The sequence below is a fragment of the Sceloporus undulatus genome, chromosome 3 (genome assembly GCF_019175285.1).
Source record: "Sceloporus undulatus isolate JIND9_A2432 ecotype Alabama chromosome 3, SceUnd_v1.1, whole genome shotgun sequence".
NCBI lineage: Eukaryota > Metazoa > Chordata > Lepidosauria > Squamata > Phrynosomatidae > Sceloporus > Sceloporus undulatus.
The window spans coordinates 41,720,751-41,745,683 of NC_056524.1; the positions used below are offsets into that span (position 1 = coordinate 41,720,751).

Here is a 24,933-nt window from a genome sequence, read left to right on the forward strand (position 1 = left end):
CGGCTAACATGGGGGGAATAGACTGCCCCAAAGGGGTGGCTTCAAACTGCCCCTGTGAAAGCTGGGTTGGGGCCATGGCAACCACACGCCGCAGCCCAATCTGGCTTTTTGCCAGCCCAAAAGAAGCAGCAAATTGCTGCTCCTTTTTCAGCTGGCAAAAAATCTGCTTGCGGTTTTATGACACACGTGCAGTGTGTAAATGCCACACAGCAGAGTGCTGTCAAGCTGGCCCACGTGTGGGGGGCAGGCGGCATGACGCCGGCTTCTGGGCAGCTTCAGAGCATGTGTTGTCAAAATGCCATTTTCTGAAACCTCCCGGAAGCTGACACAAAGGAGCTATCTGTTTCACCCCCAATTGCCTTTTTCTTTGCTTCTTTTTTTACATCCTTAGTTACAGGCCCCTTGGTTTATCTTCACCTATACATGGGTCCAAGCAAATTCCATAATTATAAGTCAATCTGGTGGATAAATGAGGATAGATGGGGCCCCAATTTATCCACCGATTGACTTATAATATATAAGGTAATCAAATATGAATAATACCAACAAATTTTAAAAGATCAAGAATAAACATCTTGCAGAAGCTTACTTGGAAGTAAATATTAAAAAATCCAGTGGAACTTGCTTCTGAGAACATGTGTTTCCACATGAATTTTATTGTTCTTGCTATTTTACAGCTTCAGTTTTAGTTGCCTCTTCTCATCCCCAAAAAATGTTACTGCTTTCACCAATAGGCTCAAGAACTGCTTAGTGACTGGAGAATTCCAAACTGAAACTGGAACTGAGAGTGATCATGAGGGTGATGCTGGAAATCATATCATCTCTGTTCCTCCCCAGAGTCCTCTGTTGCCTTTCAGAATACGAGAAATTTGATGGTGAGAACTTGCCTGGATTCAGTGTTAGAGCTAGAAAATGTGTTATAGAATCAAGAATCATAGAGTTGGAAGAGACCACAAGGGCCATCCAGTCCAACCCCTGCCATGCAGGAAATCCAAATCAAAGCATACCTGACAGATGGCCATCCAGCCTCTGTTTAAAGACCTCCACGGAAGGAGACTCTATCACCCTCCGAGGAGTGGCATTTCACTGTCGAACAGCCCTTATGTCAGGAAGTTTCTCCTAATGTTCAGGTGGAATCTCTTTTCCTGGAGCTTGCATCCATTGTTCCGGGTTGGTTCTCTGGAGCAGCAGAAACAAGCTTGCTCCCTCTTCAACATGACATCCTTTCAAATATTTAAACAGGGCTATCATATCACCTCTTAACCTCTTTTCTCCAGGCTAAACATCCCCAGCTCCCTAAGTCATTCCTCATAGGGCAGTTTCCAGACCTTTCACCATTTTTGTCGCCCTCCTTTGGACACCGCCAGTTTCCAATGTCTTTCTGACTTGTGGCCCCAGAACTGGACACGATATTCTAGGTTCTAGGTGGGGCCTGACCAAAGCAGAATACAGTGGCACTATTACTTCTCTTCATCTAGACACTATACTTTTATTGATGCAGTCTAAAATTGCATTGGCCTTTTAGCTGCCGCATCACACTGTTCACTCATGTTCAACTTGTGGTCTACTTGGACTCCTAGATCCCTTTCACACGTAGTTTCATTCAGCCAGGTGTCCCCCCATCCTATATCTGTGCATTTTATTTTTCCGCCCTAAGTGCAATACCTTACATTTCTCCGTGTTGAATTTCATTTTGTTAGCTGTGGCCCAGCTTTCTAGTCTATTCAGGTCATTATGATGATACTGAACACACTGTAACAGGAACTTAATGTTCAAGTGAATGACTCTTGGCCGCATGTATATATGTTTATAGCTACAGTGCCAGTGGACGAAGCATTCTGTACCTCTGTTAGTATGCACTGTCTTCATATTAAAATGGCTTATTTCCATGAGAGATAGAGAAAGTGAAATTCCTAGTTGAATCCCAGTTTGAGAATTGCTACTATGAATAATTTGGGCATTTACAAAAAGACTGACAGTTTTGAATACAAGTTATTGTAAAATCATAATTTGTCTTGTGTAAACTTTGGCATCAGATCTTGTAGCATAAGCAGCAAACACATGAAATTAAAAAGGAAAGTTTAATACTATTTGAAGATTGTTTGTCTTAGTAACATCTGGTTCTGCTTTATTTTTTTTATTTTCCTAAATCTAGTTAGCTGCTCTTGGTACTAACATTCCTTGTGATTGCCATCACTGTGTGCAGAGCTGTCATTAGGGAGTGCAGGGGGTGCGGACCACACCAAGTAGCACTTCAGAGGGAAGGTGACACCTGGTTGGGCTCTGATCCTGCTGCAGAGGTCTTAATTAAGAATTCCCATTGATGTGTTCATTACAACAAAATTAAGTCTCTTTAATAATAATAATAATAATAATAATAATTTGTACAGTGGTGCCTCGGGTTATGAAATTAATTCGTTCCGCCGCGGCGTTCGTAACCCGATGCATTTCGCAAGCCGAAAAAGGCTTTTCCAAAGCGCGGCTAGCGGTCGCATTTGAATTTCGCGCCGAAAAAAATTTCGTAACCCGAAAAAACCTTCGTATCCCGGAACAGTTTTTTTCAATGGAGCTTTTTCGTATCCCGGAAATTTCGTAACGCGGCGCATTCGTATCCCGGGGTACCACTGTATTCCGCTTTTCCACAAAGGAATCAAAGCGGATTCCAACAGTACTTATTTCAGTACTGTATACAAGGCGAATGCCATCTAACAACTAAATTAAGTTCCACTGATTTCAGTAGATAGGATAATGCTGGATTTAGCATTGTATGTCCATAATTTCTTTATATGACTTATGCATTATAGATTTATATGAATATTTGGAAGAAGAGTTGGAAGATACCACAGTGCAGGATTTTTTGCAGCATCTGTTGCAAAGTGAAGTTGTGAGCAGTGGTATATTGGAAGATCTTAGAACTGAAGATCTTAAAGAGAAAAGGAAAACCAGGGACCCACGAATTACCATGGATTTAAGACATAAACAGGTGGCTTTTAAAACAGCCTTCTTTTACATGAGAAATTCCTTTTTAAAAAACTTGCAAGGTCTGGTGCATACTGGTCAAACATGGGCTGCAATCCCGCATTACCCAGCATAGTAGTTCTTGATGTAGATTTATGCTAGGCTGAGTGATCTATTGGCCTTTTGGACTTAGCATATAGCTACTGAAGCCTCCTTCCTTTGCTGTTCTGTACGTTGTGGGGAGCAGGCAAGATTGGATTTATTCCCATAGCCAGATCCACCAGGGCCTTCTAGAGATCAAGGGGTGCTGTTATTATTTTATGTTTGCTATGAGGACATAGCTCCTGATCTTGGCTGCTCTCCACAAGGCATGGGATAGACATGCGGGATGAGCTTTACAGTTAAGAGGTTGTATGGTAAGTTATAGGAAGGCTTGGGCCACTGCAGTGGGAAGAAAGGAACCAATCTCTGCAGCACCCAAAAAAGGACATGCGGAGACATATGAGGAAAATGTACATATATATACTCCACTTACAGGACATTAGTATGCTGTTAGGTGTGCTATGTTTAACAGAATAACTTGCTGAATATTTATTCTATAGTAGCTCAATTGGAGTCAACACTAAATCACTGATCAATTGTCCTGCAAAGACAGGACTGGTAAATCAGGATCCTTTTGCCTGTTTCTGTGGCACCTTACCCTATATATGCCCATCTGAAGATTGAAATATTCTGGAGGGCTACCTTTTGCCCCACTGGTAAAATCAATGCGTTGTGTGGGGAAATGGGAGAGGGCCTCAGCAGTTGTGACAATGCAGTTGTGGAACAATAACCCTTTGCAGGCTAGCTAGTGCCAACTCTGGGTTCAGTTTGGTCCCAAGTAATGCCATAGCTATCTATTAAAGCTTTTGAGGACTATGTGGTTCACTTTAAAAGTTTACATATGTGCATTAAACTATTGTAACCTTTTAAACCTGTTTTAATTTGTTGACATAAATACATTTTTAGATTTTTTTTAAAAAGCATTTTGTTTTAATCTGTTTATATTGATTTTACTTATATGTTACTCTGATCCAATTATATATGGCAGAATGGAAATATTTAAATAAATAAATAAATAAAATATTTTCAATAATGACCTCTATGTTAACACATAATCAGTATTTTTGTACATGTCAGTTATGGAGAGAGTTACCACATGCAGCTCCATGGACACTTTGCCATTTGTCGCTTCCAAATGATTTTGATACTTGAGTGCTATCAAGTCCTGATGATGTCAGCTGAGGAAATTGGAAAGAAGAGTGTAACAATGGGTCTATAGTTCATATTCTGTATTTCTTCATGCATTTCCTAAGCATGTGATGTTGTCTGAAAAAATCTCAGTGAAAAAGAAATGAGTCATCTGCAAGTGTGATGTGACCCTCAGAGTAACAAACTAGTAATGCTTGATTGCTGAGGATACCCTGACAATGTAAAAAACACTGAATTTTAACTGCTGCCTTACTTCTCTTATTCAGGTGAAAGAAAATCGGTTGAGACGGCAGAAAGAGCTTGAACGTCTAAAACAAGAGAAAACCTTGAAAAAATTTGCTATGTCAGAGGCTCAGAAACAACTCCAGGCAGAGAAAAAGAAAAAGGCTTTGAAAGCCAAAAAAGAAGAGGAGGAAATCCAAAAACAGATGGTGAAGCTGCGAAAAGAGTTGATAGATAGAAGGCAACTGATGGAAGAAGCACGGAAGATGTATGTTTAGAATCAAACCATACAATTCCTGGTGTATTTTTCGTCCCTGGGCAGAATCTAAAAAAGAATGCATGATGGAAAATGTTACTAAATCTAGGCAGTTTCTAGAGCTGGTCAGTTTTTGGATGAGAGATAGGCTGGGAAAACCTGTGCATGCCACCTTGAATTCTGAGGGAACTAAGGTAGGATGTTCTTCTAATTTATTTTAGGATCTCATTATCTGGATACAGAAAATTTATTTCAATTTTTACATATAGAAAATGGGTTTTCCTTGTTTCCAGAATTTCTCAGAATGCTCTTTGAAATGCATGTCCAATAGCCAGATGCATCTTTACAAGGAGATCATACAGCTAGCCTTACTTGCATAGTTTATGTAAAAGATAGGATCTGATAACTGTCTCACAATGACATGAAAAGATAATCATAATCTTTTTTAAAACATACTGTTTGCCTCTTAACTCCTTAAAAATTGCCTTAATTTTCAGGGAAAGAAAGAGACAAAGTTTAAAGAGAACTCAGAGGCTGGTAGAATTAGGCCTGCTTCCTAGTGAGTCAGGCTATATAGATTGGGAGAAAGAACAACAACAAAAGGAGAAACACATCAAAATACAAGAGCTGCTGAAGAAGGTTGATGTTGCAAATCAGAAGGTGAGCTCTTTCATATTCCTTATATGACAAGAGCCAGTATGCTGCTATGTACTTCCTGATCGTTCGTGCGCCAAGCAAGAACTTCCGAATAAACTCAGAACTTATGTCCATGGTTTGTTTGTTGTGGCATCCAAAGCTGGTACTCATGCTTGTTCTTCCCCTAACAGGCCAGAACAAGCCATGGCTTATGACTGGCACACTGTGGGAAAGAAGCAAGAATGTCAAGTTTGGATGCTACAGTAAACAAAACCAGGGGTGTTTTGCTTTTCCCATTTGTGATTAAAGGAATTGGACAGCATGCCTGCTCGTAAATAATAAGCCAGGTTTGCCCTGGAATCCTAGCTTATTATAACATGCACATTCGTTCTTTTTCAGTACCTTAAAGCATAACGTTGTTTTTAGCATCTCCTGGGCAGTTCTCACTAAACCAAAAAACCCACCTACCTGCCAATTGTATTAAAACAGCCTGAAGATTAAACATAGAGATATCAAGATGTTCCTGGGGGGTGGGAGAGTGAAAAGGACAAGAGTATGGATTGTTTGCACATGAGTGGCAGAAATTGGGACATGGTTTGGAAACTTTTTCCTGGTTTAATTTATACCTGGGAATATTGACTGTACATAGATGGTTTTTGATTTCTAGGCAATTTCTTCTAAAATCTTTTAAAGGCCTTTTTAATTTGCTTTCTTTATTGTTGTTGTTAAACATCCTCAAGTCGATCTTGACTCATGGTGACCCTGTGGATGAGGCATTTCCATCCTTCACTACTTTTCTTAGTTCTTTTAGATTCATACCTGTGACCACCTTAATAGAGTCCATCCATCTAGCATGTGGTCTTCCTCCCTTTCTACTTCTCTCCACCTTTCCTAGCATTATTGTCTTCTCTAAAGAGTCGTGCCATCTCATGACATGGCTAAAGTACGACAGCCTCAGTTTAATCATCTTGCCTTCCACGGAGATTTCAGGCTTGATCTGTTCTAGGACACTTTTTTTTAACACAGCTATTTTAGAAAAGTGAAAACAAAAAAGTCAGTCATTAAATGTGTGAATGTGTAAATACAGATTTGAGGAGGGAAGTATAACAGCAAGTGAGTTGTAAAGGCATTTGCAGCTCTTTTCAGCATGAAAGAACTGATAACAAACTGTGGATATGCTAGAATATAGCTGATTTCATTAATCTTCTCAGTGTAGTGCCTACAGAAGTACTTCTCTGCCTGGTATAAGCTTATTCTGGATCTCAGGCTTAAGATGGGAAAAGCAAGAGCTCTTGCAGACTGGAAGTGCCAACTGAAGACTCTGCGAGCTTGGAGAGATTACGTATGGTCTCAGAAACTGAAGCAGGAGACTCAAAAAATGGAGGACCAGCTTCGGGATCAGAATAGGTAGCAATTCTTAATTTCTTTGTGAGGAAAACATCTAGTGTTTTGTTGGAACAGATACAAATTTTTGTACCAGAAGCAAAAGGATAAAATTACATCACCCTGTTCCTTTTTTGTTTTTAAATGGACTGCTAAAAAAATACAAGGTGATTATGAATTAGTGAGTGTAATAGCATTTTGAACTTGATTTGTTAAAACTCATTTGTCACCTGCAGAAGCCTGCAACAAGTTTATACTGAAAGGTACTGTTTAAAAGGAATTATCTCAGTTGAACTCCATTTTCTGTAATAAATTTGTATCGCATCTATTGGGTTTGTTAGAGCAAACAGAGCGTATATATAATGTATTTATCCCTCTCAATAAGTCTAACAATAAAAGTTTTACTTAAAACCACTAATCCCTTATCAGTATTTGTATTAAACAGTGGAACTGAGTTTCCCATTATCTAGTCTACCAAAGAATCAGGATAAATGGATCCTGCATAAAGCTGTTGACTCTTTCTGGAAGCTATTTACAAGTCAGAGGAACCAGAACTAAGTATTGGTCTGTTGTCATCTGAACCTTGTTTTTCCTTCCCAACAAATACTTGGATTGTAAATTTGTGGAGGGATCTTTTCCTCACTTGGGGGATTATTACTAGCAGGGCTCAAAGGCTGCTTTCAGCTTATGAAACTAGAAGCCATTCTTGATACTGGGAAACATTACTTTTGGACAGGTTATTACTGAGCTATTGCAAGAGTAGTTAAATATGTGATGAAAATACTTTTCCTATTGTGTGGGAACACCACTGGAAGTTAAAAATGAAGGTATAAGATGGCATGCCTTTGGACTCTTCTGTTCAATCAAACTGTTTCTTATTGACTTATGGTAAGGTTGTCCATGCAGTAGTTATAGTAAGAAAAGGGATGTGCCATCTAAAATTTGATGCTGGGCATCATTGAACCAGGACAGAGTAATAGTCCTTCCAACCAAAATACCCTATGATTAACTTTAATGAATCTATTTGCACTAAGGAAAAAACAGTTGGCTACAGAATTTAATCGGAAATGCATTTTGCGCCACTGTTTTGCTGAATGGCAATGCTGGAGTCGAGCAGAGGTGGAAAAGAGAGAGTTACATTTGAAAAAGGAAGAAACAAGGATGAAAATGGCAAAGCTACTAGAGGAAGTGACACTGGGGAAACTTGATATGTCTAGCTCATGGGATGACAAGAGACACCATGAGACAGAAGAAGCTGAAGACCAGTCTGTGAGTCATACGGAGGTAAATTACATTTTCACATTATGTACTTTTACACACTTTCTTATTTATTTATTTATTTGATGTAGTTACAAATATTTGTACACTGCTTACAAATGAAAAGTTTAACGTGGTATAGAACAATAATAAAAGATACAGGAGAAAAACCATATATTTAAAATGCATTCATACTTATCTATAAAAATATGATAGATTGGTGACACTAGGAAGGTTTTAAAACTGATAAGTCTTCAAAATGCTTCCAAAATCAAAAATGTCTAGAGTATGAGGATAGAATATTCTTCATAATGCTCCATTGCCTGCCACCAGACTACTGCAGGAGCATATAGTATAATCAGAAGAAATGAATGACTTCAAGAACCAAGAACCAAATGGGGCTGTAAGAATGATCTAAGAAAAATTGTTTAGGTCTTTATATGCTAAACTAAAACATATGCAAACTTTTAATCCTACCCCAGTAGTAAATTGAAAACACATGCATATGCACAGATAGACACACTGAGTCAGATAGTCTAGCCACCAATCCCAGCTATAGTTTTTACTTTAAAATAGATGTTTGGCCCCTGATTGCGAATCTGAATATGGATAAACTGCATTGCAGAAATGACATGGTTGCATTACAGACCTCTTGCCTATTATCTCTGATGCTCTTCAAAAGCCATCTTATAAAATTATTTGCTGTCTAGAGGTGCATACTATTTTTATTAGTAATAAAAATATTTCTTCAGATTTTTGTAGAACAATTTTTTTTTTTAAAAAAAAAAGAAGAATAATCTGGATGAAAGAAATCCTGCCCGCAAATTAATGTAGGTTTCCTTTTTCAAAGGCCAACAAGGAGACTAGTTAGAAAGTTCATATGAGCTCTGGGCCCATGCCAAATTAGACTACCTGTAGAGTCCTGGGAGACAAGGCATACTGTAAGTGAAGCAAACACAAAATCTTTCATTAAGTGAATAACATAGGCTGATACGCTTGCACACAGTTGATGTATATCCTGGCTTATTGTTGCATCTGAACATAGCTAGAGAGTAGAATCAGTGTGTTCTCCAGAAGTTGGCCCTCTTTATTGGCAAGAAATTTTTAAAAATAGCTTTGAGGTTTCTTCAAACTATGTACAGTACACGTTTTTTTCAAAGTATGTATTTTTTAATGATTGCTAAAGATACTGCAATACAAACAATGTAAAATATGAAGCATCAGGATGACTTGTCAGTTTGGTGGACCACCATAGACAGTTTCTGGGAAATTGGAGTGCTCAAAAAAATGTCATGGAACAAATATAAGTATTTTGCTTTATCTTTTTAACTTATTATGAGGGAATTATGACCTCCCAGATGTTTCAGAGTACAGCTGCCACAGTGTCTAATAGATATTAGACACTGTGGGAGCTGTAGTCTGAAATATCTGGAAGGTCATAGCTATGTTCAACACATGCTGAGTTGAACTACTTGGAATTATAGATCAAAACATCTGAAGGACCATCAGCCTCCATCAGCCATTTTGGGGTAACTATCTTTTAGGGGCCTGTCTTCTTTCTACTTGTTGATTTCCATCATTTTTCTTTGGATGTAGGCAGACAGGTAGAAGACTCTTGAAATTCTTAAACATCGTCTAAAAAAGCAGCTTTTTCCCCTATAAGAGTAATCCAGCTGGGGAGTCATTGAAGCATTATGGAACAGTTGCTATGGGTTATTTTCAGCTTCATAACAGAAAAATGCTTGTTGACTGATGACAGAAATAGTAACTTTTCATATAGTTTAGAGTTTTTTCTTCTCTTATCAGGTAACTGAAATACCCCTATTACAGGGTGATGCTACAACTGAAAAAGTTGAAAAAACAAGTTCCTACTCTTTAGAGACAAGTCAGAAATTTGACCTTCATTCACCTCCAAAGCCTAAATGGGCATGGCAAGTTACTCTGAAGCATGCTGCTTTCAATAATCAGGACAATGCCATGTTTGGTAATCAAACAAGAAGCTGTTTGCAACATCTCGGTAAGCCAAAACAAAAACCAACCCCTGCTTTCTGGGGTCCTATGGAGCACCGTCATGCTTTCCAGCAACAGCTGATTGAAGTACAGAGACAGCAGCTTCAAGAACAGCAAGAACTGATCCTTAAACTTCAGGAAAATGAGAGACTAAAGACAGCCAGGGAGGAGGCTGCACGAGCAACAGCTGCTACTTTAGCACTTGACAATCATGTACAAAAAAACAAGGAAAGAAAGAAATCAAATTTCAGTAACACAGAACCATTAAGGTACTTTATTAATATCCTTTCCGAAGCCTGCTTTCAGACGGGGGAGGGGGGTTTCATTAGTCTTGAAGGGCCACATCTGCCACTCCCAAAATCTAGGGGGGGGGGAAATTCCCCAAATTTCCACTCAAATGCCCTCTGGGGATGTGGCATTTTTGCCACGTTTTAGGCCCCCTGGACCATTTTAGGCCCAAGAGAGCCCTTTTTATAAAATATGAAGTGACCAGAAATCACACAAAACATTGCAAAGGTGCTGCTAAGGCACCTAGAGTGCATATTGACCCCCCCCCCCAAGGGTGATAATTTTGATTTCCAGCCTAAGGGACAAAAGTGTGGTATGAATAAAGTGATGGGTGGGTTTTTGTTTTGTTTTTTTTTTGGTTTTTTTTTTATTTTATTTTTTTTTTTTTTTACCACTGGGGGCTATATGTGGCACACAGCTGCATTTTGCCCACTACTGATTTAAGGTAATCAAACATTTTTTTAAACATACTTGATTGCTCATTAGAGGCTGGACATTGCCCAATGCAAATTGATAATATGTTGGATTTTTTTCCACATTGTTTTTTGTGGGTTTTTCGGACTATGTAGCCATGTTCTAGAAGAATTTATTCCTGACGTTTCGCCAGCATTCTCAGAAGATGCCAGCCATAGATGCTGGCAAAACGTCAGGAATAAACTCTTCTACAACATGGCTACATAGCCCGAAAAAACCACAAAAAACTATGGATGCCAGACATGAAAGCCTTTGACTTTTCCCAGATTATTTTAACAATATAATAGTTATTATTGATAATAGGTTGTGTATTAAAATGCTGGCAAAAAGCCAGCTTTTCTGCTGTCACATTGGCTTTGTAGCGTTCCTATGATGTGTGGCATATAAACACTGGAGTGCTACAAAGCTGCCCACCATGTAGTTGGGCGGGCAGCTTCATGGCATCTTCCTGCCGGCTTGGGGACGGGCATCATCTAAATGACATTCTCCCAAGCCGCCAGGAAGCCTCCACAAAGCCCCTATTTCTGGTTAAATGAACTAAAATGGCCTCTTGTATATTCCTGTATTATATATTTCTCCCTTGTTCATCCAGCCTACCTTCCACTATCACCATGTATGCTATGACTTTTTAATTTTCTTATACGTTCATATGCATTGTAAGTTTCTTTCCCTGCCAACTTCTATTTCTTACAGGTCAGAAAAATCCCATCCAGCTGTACAAAGCAGAAAGAACCTGAAACTGGTATCTACAACCCATCCCATACTTAGAGGTATATTAAATTTTATTGAATCTCTTCCTGAAATGCTTATGGAAACGTTCAGTAAAAAAAAAAAAAGACTTGTAGTCGGTCATAACTTAGTACATCTTAACATCTATTTGAACCTAGTCATAATGCTTCTTAGCTAGCTGTGGGTAGTTTTTTAATAGTTCACACAACTGATTCAGTATACACAGACATACTGAAGCTGTTTCATATTGTTTTCAACATATAATACAAAATTGTATATGTTCTCATTCACAGGGATTATGAAAAGACAGATTTTTTTTGTTTTTAAAGAAATCCGAAATAGAAAACAACAAACAAACAAAAACCCAGGAATAGCCAAACTCTGAAATGTTTAATAACAATTATCAGTCGAAGATATATCCATTGAAACATAGCTGTCTTTCCATTTCTTCTACACCAAAAAGAGGAAGCTTTTTTGAAATATTTCAAATATACAGTTTTCTTTGAACTGCAACAGTTTGGTCACAAATGAGGACACTTTGTCTCATCAGACGTTTTGGACGACAGCTCTGACCCTTCTTTACCACTGGCCTACTAGCTGGCACTGATAGAAATTGGTTGCCAAAATGTCTGAAGAGCCCTAGAGTCACCACCCTTGAACTCAGTAAACCTTTTCTTTCTTGTTGTTGACCTCACTGAGGACAGGCTGAGGTCACCACATTGTGACAACACATAGATGCTCAAATTTTAGATGACTTGTTGCTACTCTTATATTTCAACCAGTCTTGAGAAACACTAGGGTAAGATGTAATAATAGCTCAGAATAATTACTGAGGTCACCAAGTTACTACTTTAAAGTTGTGCATAAAATGCTAAATCTTTTGCTTGATGAATCTTTGATGCCTATAACTACTTTAATAATAATAATAATAATAATAATAAGAAGAAGAAGAAGAAGAAGAAGAAGCATATAGAGAGATCTTGTAGCACCTTTGAGACTAACTGAAAGAAAGTAGGCAGCATGAGCTTTCGTAGACTTCAGTAATGTGTTATTACGTTGTCTTTTATTCTATTTTTTATTTTCAAGACAAGTACAAATGTTTATTTGTTTCAATTACCTACATTCAGTTACATAGATGAAAAAATTCTATGTAAAACATGGCACTGAATTGTCTTGCCTTTTCAACTGATAAAAACATTGTTTTAAAATATGTATTGGTGTGTAACACCTTTCATAGACCAAAAAAAGAGCACAAGTTTGGGTTCAAGCTTTTGAAATCTCAGATCACTTCATCAGGCAAGGTAATTTAAAATGAAAGAGTGGAGAAAACATGGCTTGATGTGGAGGGGCTGTAGACATTGAAGTTAGACTAGGTGAAACTATCACATGAGCAGCTCAAGATTCATTTGAATATTTGCTAGTCACCACAGTTTCATAGCCCTTTTTTTTTTTAAGAATCAAATTCTTACCCCTTTTCTAGGAGAGTATAACCTTTGATAATTTACCGTTAGTAGATACTGCTGCAAGCAGAAATAACCATTGTCCCCTACTTAAGAAATTTTCTTCCCAACACAAGTTGCCACTGTTTAGACAGAATGTAGTGCTAGATTAAAAACATGCTAGTTCTGATGTTCTTCAGTTTTGTATTACCAGGTCAAATCAGAAATACCTTTGCTATTTTTCCCTAATTCATGTATTCATATTCTTTATTCTTCTTTTTTAGCTATGGAAGAGAGAGCAATTCAGCGAGCAGAACGGAGAAAGGAATTAGAAGAAGCAAAGAGGAAACGAGAAGAGGAGAAGCTTGTAAGTCTAGCTGAATGTTTCCTTAAACTGACACTGAGGTATTCTTTTAAAACAAAATCCGTTTTTTTTTTTTTTATTATTTCAAAACCAAAACCAAAATATTTGAAAACTAAACTTGGTATACCCTATAACAAAAACAAGATTGTTTAGTTGGACTAAATTTACCTTGTATTTAAACCATAGACAGGTAGCCAGAAGTGACAAGCTGTGTCATGTAAGTGAGCATGCATGTAGTCTGTTCCTCTTCTGGCACAGGTAGAATAATCATATAGGGTGTCATAGGTCAGAAGTCCCCATATTCTACATCCAGTGAAGAAATGCAGAGATGGCTGTTGGAGGGAGGATCTCAGTCCTCCCTTTGGCAGTTCCTACTGCAAATTATTTTCTAAGAAAACTAGATTTTGCAAGGCTTCACATCTAAAAAAACAAAGGCATTCCAACCTTTGGGTCTCCATATGATTTGGACTTCAGCTCCCATAAATATTGACTGTTGACCTAATTGGCTGGGGCTTTTGGGAGCTGAAGACCAAAGAAAATGGAGGGCCAAAGGCTGGGAACCACTGTCCTAGAAGATACTCAGTTCTTTCTTAATGCTCAAAGGGGATTATTCCAGGATAGGTCCATCTAGTTCTGCATTATATCATTATCAGAGCCAAACAGATGTATTTGAGAGGCTAACAAGTAGGGTAAAATGCACTGTCCTGTTGATTTGTGCCCAACTTCTTCCTTTCTACTTCTTGTTCTCACATGGAACATTCATTTGTCATTATTAATAATGTTTGATGGCATATCCACCATGAGTACCAAAATTATTCACATTAAGAGAAGTTTACACTGGTCTGGTGCTCCAAGACAAAGGGAAATATGCTCTATTTATTCTGTACTGGTGTAGAAAATCTGGCCAAGATCCCATTGAAAACTGGTGGAGTGATGGTCTGGGGACAGAAAGGCAGCTTGGTAGTGTGTTCAAATACAGTGTTGCAGCCAACAATCCATAGAAGGCTAGGAGAGAGTGGAGGTGGAAATAGCTGTCTAGCTTTCCTTTCACAACTAAGACATTGTAAAAAAAGGAACTGAATAATTCTTTGCCCAGTGACCATGGGGAGTTACTTCAGCATACGTCACAAACAGGATTCTAGCCTCTGTATTTCTGTGGGTTAGGAGGGGAGATTGACATGTGGTGGTTTTTCTTATTCCTTTTAGGCCAAAATGCAGGCTGAGGAAGAAGAGCGTCAAAGCAGAGAAGCAGCAGAGAAAGAAGCTCAATTAGAGAAGAGACGGGAAGAAAGAAAACTGCAAAAAATAGTGAGTAGATTATTGTGCCAACTTCTGTTCCACATTTTTGGCCCTTGAAAGCTTTAGTCATATTTGACTGCTGAGTGACACTTGGTCATGAGCAGCAGATATCAGTCTAATCCATTAGCACTTTTCAGAGAAGAGGAAAGCACTATTATTTTCATCTTTTTCTTGTAAAATATATTCTGTATATCATTCCTTCAAAGTGGAACTAATGATCACTTTTAGATCAATATCCATGGCCCCAGCTAATAAAAATACTATAGGGATAGCCTTCCTTTGAAGATGCCAGGCTTTGGGTGGTAGGAGGATAAAGCTAAACAGTTCCAGCTGTAGGTTTTGGAGTAGCTTTCAGTAGGCTTTGTTCCCTCATATTGTTCCCATTTCATTTGTTTCATTCTTTTATTTTATTCATACTGCTGCCCAGGAGGAGAGGGCAAGCACCTGGACACCGCTGCAGCTAGTTCATGGTCTTGACACTCAGTGAGAACAGGTGACGAAGAAGCAAGGAGGCAGAGGTGGGGTAGGGGGAAACAGGGCCAGGGATTTCTGAGAATCAGAACAGCCCTTCTGCTGGATCTTGAGGCTCAGCAGGTTCCAACAGTGCTCATCCATGCCATGGTTCAATCTTTGATAGTTTTTTTTAAAGGGAAATACTGCAGATTCATAATGATGTAGGTTGCAATGAGGGATTCTTGTGTCATAGTGCTGGAGTGTGAATGGAGGAGGTGGACTAGAACTCCCTCTGGGGAGTTCACACTCCAGCACCATGACACAAGAATCCCTCATTGCAACCTACATCATTATGAATCAGCAGTATTTCCCTTAAAAAAAACTATCAAAGATTGAACCATGGCATGAGGTGTAATTCAAAAAAGTAACATTTTCAAGCTCTGCAGTTACATGTGTGTGTGCGCGCGCCTTCAAATCAACTGTCAACTTATGATGCCACTATGAACTTCATAGAGTTTTCTTAGGTGAGGAATACTCAGAGGTGGTTTTGCCAATTTCTTCCTCTGAAATACAGCACACAGCACCTATTAATTGGTGGTCTCCCATCCAAGTTCTACCCAGAGCTGACCCTCCTTAGCTTCCATGTTGAGACAGGATCTGGTCCCTTTACCATCTTTATAGCACCATCTAATATGGCATGCATGACAATAGCACAATCTCCATCCTTTTATTTAGGAAGAACCTGTGTAATAATTGCATCTTCTCTGGTCAGTATTTCTGTTCATCAACTGCTGCAGTTAAGGAGTTTCAGTGATTGTGTTTTCTAGAGCAGTGTAAATATTTGTAAAACTTCAGAATATTTGTACTGGTAACTTATTAATATCTAGCCTGAATAGTGTGAAGGCACATATTCCCTGATCTTGGAAGCTAAGCAGGGTCAGGCTTGTTTAGTAATTCAATGAGGAACTGTCAAGGAATACCTAGTGCTGTAGGTAATATTTGGAGGAAGGGAATGGCACACCATCTCTGAGTGTTCTTGCCTAAGGAAGCTTTGTGAAATTAATGGAGTCCCTACCTATTGACAGGAAACTTGTAGCTGCATACTTAACAACAATAATGGTAATATCAGTTTGACAGATTAAAAGGAACTGTACTTTGAAAGGCCTTAAGTGTTTTCTTAGTAGCAATTTATTTATCATGCTAATTACCTGTAAAACAGATTAACAACAATAAGTGGCAAACATTCTTGATCCCATGGACTAATCTCTTATGTTTTGTTAATAACAGAAAGAACTGGAAAATCAGAAAAGATTAGAGAGAGAGCAGCAGCTGTTATCAAAAGCAAACAATCATTATAATAATGTCCTGCTCAAGAAGAGGGGTTTGGAACCCTGGAAAAAGCTAGTAGAGCAAACCCGGGAAAACGTGTTGGTAAGTACCGGGGGGGAAAATAAGCATCTTGAAAGAAATGTTGGCTTTGTGTGCGGATGACAAGTCCTGGGTCATTGTAAATCATTGCTGAATGTCCATCCAGTGAAACAGGAAGGCACCTGAATCTGGAGGGGGGGCACTCCCTTCTCTCTTTTTTATCTGACTTCCCCTGTGCCTCAGATGTACAGATGATGGGAAATTCCACTGCCTCGGTATATTTTTGGGGAAGGAATAGCTGACATGAAAGTTAAAAAGGAACCACTATCATTACTATATTATAGAAAGCACAATGTTTCATGGGACACTCTTCCATTGTAATGGAAAAATTGATAATTTTTAATGTAGTAGCTCACTATATGAGCATTTAACTTGCTGTGCTATTAAGACCACATTGGGCTCTCAAGATGAAGCCTGAAAATACATTGTGGTCAGCTACACTCAGATACAGATGAGATTAGATGCACTGATAAATCCAGTCCACACCAGTCCACATTTTATGTGGTACATTATCTAGAAGATGTAAACATATTGTTTCAACTACAGTATAGAGATGACAAGAAGAAGAAAAATCAGTTAAAATAGGATACAGTGGAAACATGAGAATGGAATGACAAATCATGTGTGGAAATAATATGCAGTTCAGTGGTGGTAATGCATTGAGGGAATAAGTGTCTTTCCAGATGTTGTTGGACAGTGGCTCCGATTATCCTTAGCCAGTGGCAAGTGGGGAGAGTATGGGCATTGTAGACCAGCAACAACTGCAAAGACTGCATATTCCCCATCCCTCTTTCAACAGTAAGCTAGAAGTAGTGTTGCTTGTCATGGGGCTTCCATAGCTGCAGCCCCTAAACAATCATTTGAGTGACTGGCTCTTTCTTGGTTTCTGGGCTCAGGTGGCACAAAAGCACCATTGCTTTAGACTGCAAAGAACATATCTGCTTGCCTGGCTTCATCATATGCAAGAGATTCTGGTTGGGAAAACAGTTAAGGCTGAAAACCTTTATTCCTCTCTATTGCTGAGAAGGTACTTCAGGATCTGGATGAAGGTAAGCAATAGCAGCCTCCCTCAGGAGATTCTAATCGTAGGCCTACAGGTTAAGGGCAGTCATGAAGAGTGATGGACACTTTGTTTGTTCAGAGTACATTAACAGATAATAAAGTGAGAGGCAATGGCTAGGTTGACCTGCAAAATTTTCCATCCAGCATAGCCATGATAGGTATGGATGTGAGAAACTTGTTTGTTTATGTTGGCTGTTGTTCTTTTCTGCCTTCAAGTCATTTCTGATTTATGGTGACCCGGACCTCAAGAGTCATAGTCCAACACTCAAACCATTATGCAATGCTGCCTCTCTATTTATTTAATTACTTCACGTATATGGCACTGAAAAACATTCTCTAGGCAACAGAGAGCAAGACTCAAAAGTGTGGGCTATGAACACCACCAGGAAGCTTATGCTTGGTTAAAGCCTTATTATGACATGGCAGTGAAAACTGTGCTTCCATTTCCACTGGAAGCTGGATCAGAGCAAAACTACATTGTTGTCCCAGACAGATTCCCCACAGCTTGAATTTATAATGTTTTCCTCCTATAGGATATTTGGCATGTGAAAGATTATGCCCTTACTGCTCATTTAAAAAGAAAGCTGAGGTTCTCAAGACATTGGAGTTACCAACAGAAACATCTCCCTCTCCAAAAAGTCTCTCATCTCACTTCTCTTTTCCCACTCAGATGTACAGGGATGAGAAATTACATTGCCTCAGTATATTTGTTATTTTTTTTAGTTGTTATTGCGTACTTTCAAGTCATTTCTGACTTATGGTGACCCTAAGGCGAACCTATCATGGGGTTTTCTTGGCAAGATTTGTTCAGAGGAGGTTTGCCATTGCCTTCCCCTGAGGCTGAGTGTGATTTGCCCAAGGTCACACGGGTTTACATGGCCGATCTGGGAATCAAACCCTGATATCCAGAGCCGCAGTCCAACAAAGCACTATGCAATGCTGGCTCTCATATCTGCTGCATACCTGTAGAAAACTTAAATGTTGCTGTAATTCTATCCTCTCTTTGGGTTTGTTGTCTAGTACAAGGATTATTTGTCTTCTCTGGAAGAGGATGCAAGAAAGCACCATGAAAGCTCCCTTACAAAAAAGGTCTTTTGGGCTTGGTTTGATGTATTTAGTGAGGAGAAGAGTGCACTCTGGGAAAAACAGAAGATTGCAGATCAATATAGTAACAGGTAATTATACCAATATACTGTAACATTTTCACTCAAGAAGTATTTATTGCAAGAAATGTTTTGCCCTTATTCTCTTGCTTCTGCCACACAAATGCAATGCAGTTCTTGATTCTGCTATGCTTTATTCATAATATTTAGAAGTAGTGAGTCCCTCAGGAACTTGGTGGTGTTTTAGGCTCAATGCATTCCTTGCCCCTCATATCTTTAAATATGTTATGTTGTTGGTTTCCTGTAAACTGTTGAGATTATCTTCCGTTGATTTTTCTTTTATTCTGACCTAGAAAACGTCTTATAAACTTTGAAAGCTTGTTCCAGGCATTGGAGGTGAAATGTTGAGTTTTGTGTCATATACCTCTGTGGTACCAGACTCTTTAAAAAGGATGAAAATAAAACAAAAAGTGGCCTGGCTATTTAATGATGGAAACATATTAGTAAGATTCTTGTTTTCCTTGTAGGCAAGATGATTTACATTTTTAAATTTAGGACAGGAGTTTGTATTACGTGGCAAAGATGGGTTTCCCAAATCATTATTAGAGATCACCATTGTTAAAGGTGAGTGTGGCAGCTGCAAAGCAGATGTGGTGGGTGGGAACAAGTGGTTAAAAGGAAAGGATAAGTATCTACTCCCATCCACTACTTCTGCTTTTTTCTTTTTACTGTTTTCTTACCTCAGGTGAGCTTTGAGAATTGAACATACAGAGAGAAATCTTGTTGGGGACATGGGGGATTGGACTGAAGCAACCCCCTGTTACCTTTCCTGTTTCTAAGATTTTGTTCCATCCTAAGAAGAGGTGGTAGCACAGCTACTAACATTCACTTACGCATTCAAGGAAAATTGTGCAGTCTACACTCTTGTCTTTTTAACAGATGATAGTGGTACTGTGCTAACTGTGTTGGGCTTGTGCCCTTTTCCTTTTAATGCTGTTCTCCCTGCTGGCGCAGATCCTTATTAGGACCCTGAAAGACTAAGGTGTTCATATACTGCTATCATATGTTGCCTTCAAACCCCCACCTCACCCCGATTTCTAAACGTACTTGAGACCTGATGTTGAGCTTTTGCAGAATATAGAACAACTTCTGATATCTAGTGAAGGAATTCTAATATCCTGCCAAAGATGTTGGATTTTTTGCATTATAACGGTAAAGCATTTACACAACATAACCTCTAACTCAGCTTCAGATTCTTCCATGTTCTGGAGCTGGTCTATGACCATAATAAAATTGAACTGAACATGTTCTCCAGCTTGTGAAAACAGTTGGTCATTATTTGGGAATACACATATCAGATAAAAAAAATAGTGAACAATGTGAATTGGTAATTAAGCCTTTTTAAGTTTGGGCAAACATTCTGTTTATAGGTATCCATGAAAACAATCAGAATAAGCAGAAACTATTGGTAGCAATAGCTTAGCAAGTGAGACTAGATCAGCAAAAGTTTCATTCTTTTGGAACTGTGGGCAGGACAGACTCCCTCACAGCTTCTATCCTTTTGTTTTGTTTTGTTTTGTTCCTTTCTCTGTTCTTTTCTCTAGAGAACACCAATTTCCACCATAACCACCCATTAAACTGAAACATACAATGTATTCCCTATACTTAGACTGTGGCAGAGAGCAATGAAGTGCTCATCACCTTATAATAATTGTTGCTTCTAGAGAAATAATCTATTTAAAATGGTTTATCTGTTGACAAATTTTGTTTTGTGGAGAACAAGAAGACAAAGAAAGCAATTATATACAGCAATGTATGTCTTAATTAATACAGTCCGCCCTCCTCATATGCAAGGGATCTCTTCCAGCCCCCCCCCCCCCCCCGGTGTATGAGGAAAAGAGTGTTTGCTCAAGTCCTATAGAAAATAATGGGGCACATGCTTGCAGCAGCACACAGGGCACATGGTGTGAGTACGTGCCCCATTATTTTTGTTGGGGCTTGCCTTCAGTGTAAGCTCAAAGTAATAGAATGCAAGCCCACCTACAAGGAAGGCCGACTGTACATGCATAACTATTGTTATTCTGATACCCCTATATGATTTTCTCCATCCATGCAATTTTTGTTATAGGAGGATAATGCTAACTGTGTTCAGAGCCTGGATGCAATTTCCATCCCTGATGAAAGAGGAAAAAAAGAAGGAAGAAAGACTGGCACAATTAAGGAAGAGGGTAGCTGAAATTCTGCCAGACTTTCAAACATGACAAATGGATTCCAAAGAAGAAACAGGTGGAACTGGAAAACAAAGGGAATTTACATGTCCCATTTCTGAGCATGAATCTGTAGAGCCAGTCCAAGTAAATGGCAGAAAGGTGCACTTGTGTGTTTTGTTTTCGAGCAGAAATATCATGTTGAATCTCTGCTTATGTACAGGATGTAGTAAGACAAGTAGACTAAGGCTAGTTTCCTTTTTCCGTCTACATCTTGTTCACATCTGTTGGCCTGCTTTCCTGTGGTAAGAGCGTATAGTGCGAATATACTGTTGGTCTGGTTGCTTAAGAACTTGTTTTCCTTTTTAATGCTATACCAAACAGCTACTGTATGGATATAAATACAGCCACCAGTTGCACATTCCTCCCCACTAACTAGGAAGACAATCATTCTTGTCCAAAATGTCATAGGCTGGCATTCTCTTAGTGACATATGCAGGGATAAGTCTACCTTGCACCTGTGTATTATTTTTTGTTGTGGAGGTTGCTATTTCCTTCCACTTTCCGCAGTGACTAAAACACCTCATATTTTCCACTGAGACCCCGTGGCCCTTTTACTTCTGTTCCATTGGCTGGTGGAGAACCATCTGGCTATGTCCCTGTAGCCAGATGTAGAATGATGTGCTGAGACAATGCTGCTCTGATCTCCCCCACCTACCCTAGTCATGAAATGACCATGCAGACAATAGGGGTGCTGAACTGTAGCCAAGGTCCACATGCAGAACTGGTATGCTATGCTGTATTATACATTTCAGCCATTTTCTCCAGTAACATGGAATTGTATCATGAGTAAGTGACTTTCAGACTCATTTCTCTGCATGGATCTGTTCTGGTGACTATACTGCTGCATGTAACTATACTGGTTACATGCAGCAGTACTTTTAGTATCTTTTGCATACGATAAGAAGCCCAGGCAATCTAGATAATTATTCTGTAAGTGCTTACTTATAAGCAACTTTACTTATCAGCAACTTTAAAGTGTAGTCTTCAGCTAACACAAGAGTATCTCTCAAAACAGTGGGAGTTCTTCATGCTGGCCATCTGCATAACATGCACTGGCTCTGACTGATTTGATCTTAAATTTCTCCCATTTTGAGATTTGTGGACACAAGAATTTTGGTGAGCTGCTGCTGTTCAGGGTTTTATCGCTGATGTCAGAAGAATTCTGTATGTATGATAGATTCAGATATCATCCCATTCAAATGCCTTTTCAGTCTTTATCATAAAGGTTTCACTATAGTGTTGTAACTCTTGAATAAATCTCTGCAGCTGTTTCATTCCCTAATCCCTGACAGTTGTCTGCCACTGTATTATATGCTTAATCAATTTAACTTTTCAGAAATCCAGATTGACTCATCTAGCCTATCTCCCTTTAGAAACATGAAGCTTTGAGAATCTTCTTGTCTTGATTTTGAAATCTGACTTTATAATCCAGTTCTTCTGACCCTGAGAGGAGGACATAATTTTCTTCTTTAGAGTAAGGAAACTGAGTGATATACTACATCTGAGTATCTATGTATAATTAGCAGCCTTAAAAGTTAACAAAACAAAATAGATCTCAAGACCCACTTTCTCTTGTGCTACACCTTATTTCTTGCTGATTTCAGTTAAATAATTTGGTGGAAGTTTATTAAATCCAATTATGTTCACAACTGGACATGCCAGAGCTTTCAGTGATTTAAGTATATCCTGATAAGGCCAATCAGCCTGAAAGCCCTTAGACTTCAGTGCAACACCTGTTTTGTCCAGTGCCATGGAGCAGGGAGGTTGATTATATGAACTCAGATCTCTTGCTTCCCTGCAATCAAGTAGCTGCATAGGTTTTTTACTGGGATAAGCAATTGTTATAGGTTTAGGGGAAATCACCTGTAAGAGCCATTTGTGTCATTCTGCTGCCTTTGCTACAAAAGTACTTGAAGTTACATGTAGGCCATCTACTCTAGCTTCCTACTGAGAAATTTTTGAAATTGTTTTCTGCAGGGCTTGGTTGCATTCCACTAATTACAATTAAAATGATTCCGTAAACTATTTAGTGCCCCAAGTTCACCTAACGCCTTTTCTCAGGTTCTCAGTTCTGCCAGAACGGAAATAGAAGTGTTCACATGAGATTTGAAGGTATTTTTTGAGGTCTTCTCATATAATTGTCACACGAATAGTTTTCTCACAAGATGTTACAGCAGTGGGTTTGTTTAAAGGTCTACCTAATCTTTTACAGCTGAACCTCTTAACTAAGAGTGAGACTGTTAAAGCAAAAAGAAGGTATGGTCTGTCTGTTATCTTGCTACAGCCTTTCCTTCTATGTCCTTCTCACTTCAGCCCCACTACAAAGAAGTAAGCTTGGCTTTGTCAAAGAGCCTGCATGGAAATATATGATGGATTTGGAAACAGTTCAGCTCCCTGAATTGCATATCCTCTTTTTTTCTCTGCCACTCTCTTCATGATTGAAGCAAGCCTCGTCTTAAGTAAGAGTGTCTCCTGAGCTAGTGTGTGTATTCAGAGAAGCATGTGGTCACAAGCTGATACAACAAGGCTATTAATGACCAAAAACATTTCATATAATAGTTTTTGTTTTTCTGGCATGCCAGTCACACAGAGAGATCCAGATCTATTAGACCACTATAAAGCTAAAAGAAAATAATTCAGGCTGATTGTATATTTTATAGACTACGTATGAATTGCTTTTTATTTTCTTTACTTTTTTCCATGCTATGTTTAGTTCATGTTCATTGTAACAAAAATGATACAAAAATAACATTAAAGCAAATGTAATCTCCCTGCTTAGTCATTATCCTTCTTCTTTGTAAACCCACTCCAAGTGTTCTCAGCTCTGTTGTTGGTATTCAGTGCCTCCCAAAGAACAAGTACCAAGTGAACAGGTCCATAAAGGAATAATTTTATTTTGAAGATGTACACATCCTTGGGAATTTTACATAGATAACCATTAGTCTTGGTTGACCATGTTTTTAGAAAAGCAAGCTTGGTCAATGTTATACTACCACCCAGCTGAAAAATATTTTGTTACAAATTACAGGTTTACCTAGAAGGGGTTTATAGGAATTTAACCATTTATGTGTAACGAGGTTTCTTTTAAATAAATACTTAGTGCTTAACTGCTGCCAGCTGTTATTTGCCTTGTTTGTAACTCATCAGTAAACACAGAAACATACCCTGGCAAAATAGTTGAACAGGAGGGTTCAGTAGTAGCTCATATATAGTAAGTCTAGGAATAGAAAGGATGCTGAGGGTGCTTTTTCCAACTGGTCTCCAAGGACAGCAGGCCGTACATTCCACCAGCTGAAACGTATGCATGCCTGGTGATGAATAGCTCCCAGTGTCTTCTATGGTATTTATTCCCAGGTAAGGAGGTAGGCAGGTAAAGTTAGTCTCAGAAACAGAAGTGAAGATCAGAGGAAGGAGTACTAACAACCTAAGATAAACAAACACAATACTACTAGAAGATGCCAAAAAGATCTGGGGCAATTACTGAAAAGTGTCGAGGAAAATGCCAAGGTAGGATTTATGCTGAAAATTAAGAAACAAAAAATAATGAACATGGAAGATCTGTAAGAATTCATTCTAGATCATGAGAAAACCGAAATAGTCAAAAAATCCCCATACCTAGGATCAAATATTGATCAGAATGGAGACTGTAGTTAAGAAATCAAAAGAAGATTAGAGCAGCTATGACAGAACTGCTTAAGATCCTAAAGTGAACTCTGAACACTAAAGTAAGGATGGTCCAAGCCATCATCATGTGAGAGCTGGATAGTGAAGAAAACAGATAAGAGAGGGGAAAAACTCATTTGAGATGTTGTGCTGGGGATACTGTGGGCAGCCAAGAACACAAAAATGGATTCCAGAACAAATCAAGCATGCCCGAACTCTCACTGAAGCCAAGATCACTAGACTGAGGCTGTCATACTTTGTTCACATCACGAGAAGACATGAATCATTAGAAGATTATTTAAGGGCTGAGGAAGAATAGTACAGGCAATGTCGGAAGTCCTGAGGACAAGAAAAGTCAATAGGAGGTGGTCATGATATTAGGAAAGGT

At 38.8% G+C, this 24,933-nt stretch overlaps 1 protein-coding gene across 3 annotated transcripts; it reads left to right on the forward strand.

Moving 5' to 3' along the window:
• The first annotated feature begins 759 nt into the window (after window positions 1–759).
• Window positions 760–23,994, forward strand: CCDC191 (coiled-coil domain containing 191). 3 transcript variants are annotated; one of them, XM_042456722.1, is made up of 14 exons: window positions 766–875; window positions 2,805–2,983; window positions 4,476–4,699; window positions 5,185–5,347; window positions 6,540–6,730; window positions 7,741–7,990; window positions 9,770–10,242; window positions 11,429–11,505; window positions 13,188–13,270; window positions 14,474–14,575; window positions 16,307–16,450; window positions 17,344–17,496; window positions 18,530–18,684; window positions 20,741–23,994. In XM_042456722.1, the coding sequence occupies exons 1-14, from the start codon at window positions 794–796 to the stop codon at window positions 20,871–20,873; spliced, it is 2,409 nt and encodes an 802-aa protein (XP_042312656.1). In that variant the 5' UTR covers window positions 766–793; the 3' UTR covers window positions 20,874–23,994. The 3 variants fall into 3 exon arrangements, with proteins under 3 accessions (XP_042312657.1, XP_042312656.1, XP_042312658.1); XM_042456723.1 differs by lacking the exon at window positions 2,805–2,983 and having other exon boundaries at window positions 760–875; XM_042456724.1 differs by lacking the exon at window positions 766–875 and having other exon boundaries at window positions 2,851–2,983; window positions 4,477–4,699.
• The last annotated feature ends 939 nt before the right edge of the window (window positions 23,995–24,933 follow it).

Coding starts and splice junctions, on each gene's coding strand:
- CCDC191 (XM_042456722.1), top strand. CDS start 794: ATGAGGGTGATGCTGGAAATCATATCATCTCTGTTCCTCCCCAGAGTC. Junction 5,348..6,539: donor TTGATGTTGCAAATCAGAAG/GTGAGCTCTTTC, acceptor TTCTCAGTGTAG/TGCCTACAGAAGTACTTCTC. Junction 16,451..17,343: donor AAACCCGGGAAAACGTGTTG/GTAAGTACCGGG, acceptor TTCTGGGCTCAG/GTGGCACAAAAGCACCATTG.